The sequence below is a fragment of the Ascaphus truei genome, chromosome 17, assembly GCF_040206685.1.
Source record: "Ascaphus truei isolate aAscTru1 chromosome 17, aAscTru1.hap1, whole genome shotgun sequence".
Classification (NCBI taxonomy): Eukaryota; Metazoa; Chordata; class Amphibia; order Anura; family Ascaphidae; genus Ascaphus; species Ascaphus truei.
Window position 1 is genome coordinate 17,799,920 of NC_134499.1, and position 7,420 is coordinate 17,807,339.

The window sequence follows — 7,420 nt, forward strand, 5'->3', positions numbered from 1 at the left end:
GCCCACAGCACTTCCACTGCAGCAAGGGATTCTGGGAAATGACATGCAAATGAGCACACAGTGCCACTTTTTGCTTCAAAAACCATTTTATACATGGTTCCCTATAGGCTTAAGCTTGCTGCATGGTCACAGCTTTGAGCACAGCCAGGGTTAAGATGCATAGCCAGGGTGGGTTTTCTGGCTATGCATCTTAACCCTGGCTGTGCTCAAAGCTGTGACCATGCAGCAAGCAAATTTACATTTGCTATGGAGGGTTTTTGTCACTTTTTTCACTCACCATAACTTAACTCAGTATATATATATATATATATATATATATATATATCTATATATATATCTATATATATATAGATATATATATATATATCTATATATATATATATATATATAGATATATATATATATATCTATATATCTATATAGATATATATATATATATCTATATATCTATATAGATATATATATATATATAAATATATATATATATATATATAGATATAGATATATATATATATCAGAAAACACAAAGTATACCGCATCAACACAATTCGTAACTGTTGCCCAAAAACTGTCCCAAGTATATGATGGAATATCAATAGACAGTGGTGCTCAAGGATAATAAATGTATAGCACAACAAAAAAGTATCCTTATAATGAAGCACACGGGCATACCATGGATATGATTATAAATGCAAAATGTATTAATATAGAAATAAAAACAGGGGGAGAGAAATATAAAAGATGAGGGGGACTAACAACTGACAATACATATATACCATGAGGACAAAGGCACATAAATTGGTCAAGAGAATCACCAATGGCTGATATAATAAACAGCCAAAAAGTATTGGAACACAAGAGTTGGTGGTTCTGTAAGAGGCACTAATCTGTGTAGTGACACAAACTGCAGACCTGTGCACTATGATTAGAGATATGCCTGTAGTACAACCATAGATTCAAATAAAGACAATGTTGCCTAAGATAATGTCAGGGAAAATGTAAGTGTATGAGTGTGTATGTACAACGTACTACAAAAATTATTTCAGGTTTTATTTATTTTAAAAAACACACACACACACACACGCGCACAGTATATACACAAAACGTGTGCGGCACGCGCCTTCGCACACGGCCGCACACACTATATAACAGCCCTTAGACGTCCACGGGGAATTCGCGGGGTTGGCGTTTGGTGGCAAAGTAAGCGAGGGTCATTCCAAAGGAAAGCATAAGGAGGAAGCCCGAGCCTGCAACGTGGAAGAGAGAGGGAAAAACCATCAGAAACACTGACCAGAGGGGAGCTATGGGTCAAGGAGTCTGTCCCCTCCAAATGCAGAGTGACACAGAAAAGGGACGTATGAGGCCTGGAGTCTGTTAGAACAGGGTGATAACGGTGACAGACTGAGGGGACATTACCTATTTCCACCCACCACTGCCACATCAGAGGGAACTTCCCGGTCACTGCAGGGAGAAAGAGAGCGGCATTGATCGGCAGTCTGGTGGTATATACAAGCACTACTTAGCGATATGATAGCATGCACTGTGATATAACAACAGGGGGAGCAATATGTTCACACAAAGAGCGGAGTTCTCATGCAGCAACTGCTGCTGTTTAACCACTGCACACATTCACTAAGTGGCACACACAGATGAACACACTGATACAGAGTAACACTGATCTACATATTAACACAGATACAAATACACGTCTAGAAACACTGATATACACAGACACACTACTATACACACTGATATACACATTAACACAATGATACACACAGATACAGACATTTAGGGGCTTATTCACTAAACTTCGATAAAATCAGCGCATTGCAGAGCGACTTTACATTGTTTTACCGCACACTAAAACATGTGTGAAAATGGTATTGGCTAAGAAAAAACACAATTTTTATAAAGTGTGGTCAAACAATGCACGATCGCACCGCTTGTTTATGGGGGCTCTAAGTCCTATCGCACTGAACCTGTTTGTTTAAACTGCAGCCTGGAAGAGCTGCACGCAGACGCTGCGTCTCCGTGTACGGCCCTTACAGGCGATCGTGCAGTTTAAATATTCAGTTTAATACTAGTGTTCGGGAGCAGGGGGTCTCTTGAGCTGAACTGCATTGATTTCAGCCCTGGGGACCCCCTGCTTCCCGAGATACAGGCCCCGGTATGTGGTGCCGGTATCCCCTCCATTTTTAAATCCTCCACGTCACACGTGACTTATGCTGCAGGAGATACCGGCACCCCATACCGGGGCCTTTATCTCAAAGTAGGGGTCCCCGAGGCTGAGGTCAATGCGGTTCAGCTCAGGAGACCCCATGCTCCTGTACACAATTAGTAAAATTCACATTCAAGCAACTTCATTACCTTAGAGGCTACCCGCTAAAGGCAATGAAGGGGTTAAGGCACAGTAGCTAGTTTATTGGGGGCAGAAGGGGGTACTTGGCCAAAGGTGGGTGGTTAGCGGCCTACCGGGAAGGGTGCAGGAGGAGTTAACCCCATTAATTACCATAGCGGTGGTAACTGCCGTGGTAATGAAGGGGTTAACCCCTCCCGCTACGCCCCCTGTAGGCCTAACCACCAACCCTGGGCCAAGTATCCCCTTCACCCAATCCCTCTACCCCCAATAAACATTAAAATACTAACTACCTACAATAAACAACCCACGAACCCACCCCCTGTACTACTAAATAAAACACAATGCGTTAAAAAAAAAAAATAGAAATGCCAATAAATCAATTGATTGGCACAGTGGTACACCTAGCCCATATAATATGGGCATGCTTTGCCACTATGGCAGCCAATGACAAAAAAAAAATCAACAAAGATACAAAACAATTAAATAAAACCAAGAACCACAAATACACTACATAACAATAAAATAAAAACAAACATTTGCAAAAAATATACTGTATATTGCTTGTCACTGCATATCTATACCCTTAAAGGGGCATATTTAAACACACTGGCAATCAATGGACAACCTAAAAAATAAAAACAATTAAAAACACTGATCTACACACAGACACCCTGATATACACACTAACACACAGACACACTGATATACAGGTAGTCCTCAGTTATCCGACACAATGCGTTACTCAAAATGGCGTTGGATAGCGAAACGTCTTAAAGCGAAACACTTTTTCCCATAGGAACACTGTTTAAATGAAAGGTTCCGTTCCTGAAGGCATTTTTAACACTAAAATACACCAAATATTTTACGCAGGCAATAAGATATGCTGCACGCACAAATTATATAGTGTATACTGTATATAATGTAATATATATAATATAGCATAATATATAAGAATATATTATATAGTATAATATTTTATATATATATATATATATATTATATACACATAAACAACTTTGAAAAGCGTCGTAAGAGCGTTGGATAAGCCGTTTTGGTGTTGTAAAAATGAATATAGGTATGCATTGCATAGCGTTGGATAAGCCATTCGTTGTAAAATGAAGCGTTGTAAAACGAGGACTGCCTGTACACACTAACACACAGACACACTGATATACACGCTAACACACAGACACACTGATTTACACACTAACACACAGACACACTGATTTACACACATACACTGATATGCACAGACACGCTGATATAAGCTTTCCACAATACATGGGCTAGGCCCCCTATAACGGTCACTCACCTATGCAGCACATACACATGTGTACGAAGGTGACGGTAGCTGCGTAATCCCAAACTCTGATGCGTACAACTGGGACAAATAGGAGCCCGCTAATAAGAAAAGAAATTTCTAGGGACAGCAGGGCAACTGAGGGAGAATAGAGGAAAGGTTAATGGGGTCACCATCTCAGATCCGGAAACAAAGACAACTGTTTCTAAACATCTACACTGCGTCACTGTTATTCGGTCACTTTAATCCCACGTGGTGCAGACCCTCAGTCTAACCCATTATACACGTCACTGTCATTAGGTCACTTTGGGACGGGCCCTTTAACCCATTATACACGTGACTGTCATTAGGTCACTTTGGGACGGGCCCTTTAACCCATTATACACGTCACTGTGATGAGGTATCTTTGGGACCAGCCCTTTAACCCATTATACACGTCACTGTCATTAGGTCGCTTTGGAACAGACCCTCTAGCCTATTATACACGTCACTGTCATTAGGTTACTTTGAGACAGGCCCTTTAACCCATTATACACGTCACTGTCATGAGGTCACTTTGCTTTTTCTTCTCCTCTACTAACACTGCATCCTGTACTCACCTCACTACTTCACACCCTAAAGAGTAAGTGGATCGCAGGGTAGAAAGGGGGCTGTGAACTCACCCAGATACTCAGTACTCTCAAAGGATGGTACGATTGTATGGTCAAATGGGATCTTCCAGTCAAAAACCTCCACCCTGAGGATAGAGAGGGACAGCCATGTGACAAAGTGACGCTGACACCAGTGGGACAGGCAGTAACTGAGAGGCAGGGGGACGACCACAGACAGCGGAAATGGGAAAGGTCAGTGGGAGGTGACACGTCTGACCCTAACTTGGTGATAAGGTGTGACATGAACACATTAAGGACATGATGGCGTGTATAGGAACACGGAGTGAGCGTGTCAGACAGCAGGGCTGGGTGGTTGTGGGGTTCCCCTCTTACCTCAGTGCTCCGGTGCACACGCTGGCCGTCATGTAAAACACGGTGTAGAAGATGAGCAGACACACGGGGGTATGTCGGTACACAGACTGCAGAGAGACAGACCCATTAAACACGGCACTATCACTATGTACATCACCTTGCACCCACGTATGGCCGACCCTTTAACCCCTTAAACATGTCCCTGTCTTAGGTCACTTTGCTCTTATATGTGACTGACCCTTTAAACCACAAGACGATATGTGACTTGTCAGATGCTACTTCCCATAAACTGTTTAATCCTATAAAGCAACTAATGAGCAAAACAGTTTCCCATCATTTACCCTAACCAATCTCCCCTATACATACAATGCTAATCTGGGATTCCAGCATCCCATCATTTATCCAATTAAAGTACACATAACTCCTCCCACTGCCCCATATAACCTCTCCCTATAACTCCTCCTATCTCTCCAAATAACTCCTCCCACTGCCCCATATAACCTCTCCCTATAACTACTCCTATCTCTCCAAATAACCTCTCCCTATAACTCCTCCTATCTCTCCATATAACTCCTCCTACTGCCCCATATAACCTCTCCCTATAACTACTCCTATCTCTCCAAATAACCTCTCCCTATAACCCCTCCTATCTCCCCATATAACTTACCTATAACTCCTCCCACTGCCCCATATAACCTCTCCCTGTATCTCCTATCTCTCCATATAACCTCTCCCTATAACTCTTCCTATCTCTCCCTATAACTCTTCCTATCTCTCCGTATAACCTCTCCATATAACTCCTCCTATCTCTCCCTATAACTCTTCCTATCTCTCCATATAACCTCTCCTTATAACTCTTCCTATCTCTCCCTATAACTCTTCCTATCTCTCCCTATAACTCTTCCTATCTCTCCCTATAACTCTTCCTATCTCTCCGTATAACTCTTCCTATCTCTCCGTATAACTCCTCCTATCTCTCCCTATAACGCTTCCTATCTCTCCATATAACCCCTCCTATCTCCCCAAATAACCTCTACCTATAACTCCTCCCACTGCCCCATATAACCTCTCCCTATCTCTCCATATAACTATTCCTATCTCTCTGTATAACCTCTCCCTATAACTCCTCCTATCTCTCCGTATAACCTCTACCTATAACTCCTCCCACTGCCCCATATAACCTCTCCCTATCTCTCCATATAACTCCTCCTATCTCTCCCTATCTCTCCGTATAACCTCTCCCTATAACTCCTCCTCTCTCTCCGTATAACCGCTTCCTATAACTTCCCCTATCTTACCATGCTGCTTTCCTTCTCGAGTCTAAAACAGTCCACCATAGCGTGACCCATAAGGATTATGGGATCTTAGGAAAATCTTTCTGTGTTATTAGCTAACAAGATGTGACAGAGCTACAGACACACCAACTGTCACCGGCAAGGCACAAGTGTTAATGGCACAGGCAGGAACCAGAACATTCACATTGTGACATCAGTCCTGATACCGTGATTCCGGGAACTTATAAAATGCAACAGAATCCTATAAGGGATACAGCAATAGGAGAGGTATAGGGAGCGGTTATATGGCGAGATAGGAGGAGTTATAGGGAGTGGTTATATGGAGAGATAGGAGAGTTATAGGGAGCGGTTATATGGCGAGATAGGAGGAGTTATAGGGAGCGGTTATATGGAGAGATAGAAGGAGTTATAGGGAGAGATAGGAGGAGTTATAGGGAGCAGTTATATGGAGAGATAGGAGGAGTTATAGGAGAGATAGGAGGAGTTATAGGGAGAGGTTATATGGGGAGATAGGAGGAGTTATAGGGAGAGATAGGAGGAGTTATAGGGAGCAGTTATATGGAGACATAGGAGGAGTTATAGGGAGAGGTTATATGGAGAGATAGGAGGAGTTATAGGGAGCAGTTATATGGAGAGATAGGAGTTATAGGGAGCGGTTGTGACGGTAACTTTGTGACAGGCTAGTAATAATACACACCAAAAATATACCTGGGTTGAACTGAACACGGCTGAGATATGATAAAATATAATTTATTCCTTGAAAAAGGTGAACACACGAGATTATACAAATAACAGACAAAATATGCACTTACTTAAAGTTGGAATTATGAAATAATCACGAATCTTGATTAGCAGTTCATACAGCAATCTCAGAATGACACCAAGACACGAAAGACAATAGCCATAGGCTGAGCCTGGTTCTTATACCATTATTTCCCATTGAACACAACCTAAACCCAGCCCCTCTCATAAATCAGTGGTGAGGTTGACAGTTTTCTCCAGAGTAAAACTCCTCCCACCCAAGGACATTTAAAAACTGCTTTTCCTATCTAAATAACTTCATAACTTCAGTTAAGTAGTACTTACTGGCACGCGAGACATATTAATACATTCCGCACGCATGACGCTCCAATAAGACTAAATATTACCGTGTAATACTAAAATTAAGAGAGATATTAAGATCTGTCTCTTAGTACCTGCTAGACATCATGTGTCTGTAATCCTTATGTGCGAATCAGTCCCACGAATACACATATGTAGCTTTTAGCACGTTCAGCCGAGGACATCTCATATATTCTTATATTTAATAAGGTCACTCATTCTGATATCTCCTTGGGTAACCGCACCCCTAGCCCCCATAACCCCTGGTCAATAAATCCTTTGAAGCAGGACTCGTGTGTAGAGAACATTTGTCACAGGTGCTAGATTTCACACCCAATGCTCCAGACATGGGCCTAGCTGTCTCTACCAGCAATATACCCTTGGTCTGCCAATTAGGTAT

General features: G+C 42.0%; 1 protein-coding gene across 1 annotated transcript; it reads right to left on the reverse strand.

The window, feature by feature from the left end:
- Positions 1-997: 997 nt before the first annotated feature.
- On the reverse strand, positions 998-5,054 carry LOC142468464 (putative transmembrane protein 244). Its single transcript, XM_075575069.1, has 5 exons — positions 4,646-5,054; positions 4,325-4,398; positions 3,675-3,800; positions 1,417-1,461; positions 998-1,247 (listed from the first exon to the last, which is right to left on the reverse strand). The coding sequence occupies exons 1-5, from the start codon at positions 4,675-4,677 to the stop codon at positions 1,156-1,158; spliced, it is 369 nt and encodes a 122-aa protein (XP_075431184.1). The 5' UTR covers positions 4,678-5,054; the 3' UTR covers positions 998-1,155.
- Positions 5,055-7,420: the final 2,366 nt, after the last annotated feature.

Bases quoted from the DNA above. Each gene is read 5' to 3' on its own strand.
- LOC142468464 (XM_075575069.1), bottom strand. From the start codon at position 4,677: ATGACGGCCAGCGTGTGCACCGGAGCACTGAG. The intron at 1,462-3,674 runs GTGAGTGACCGT...TTCTCCCTGCAG, and splicing joins CATGTGTATGTGCTGCATAG to TGACCGGGAAGTTCCCTCTG. The intron at 1,248-1,416 runs GTAATGTCCCCT...TCCACGTTGCAG, and splicing joins GCAGTGGTGGGTGGAAATAG to GCTCGGGCTTCCTCCTTATG.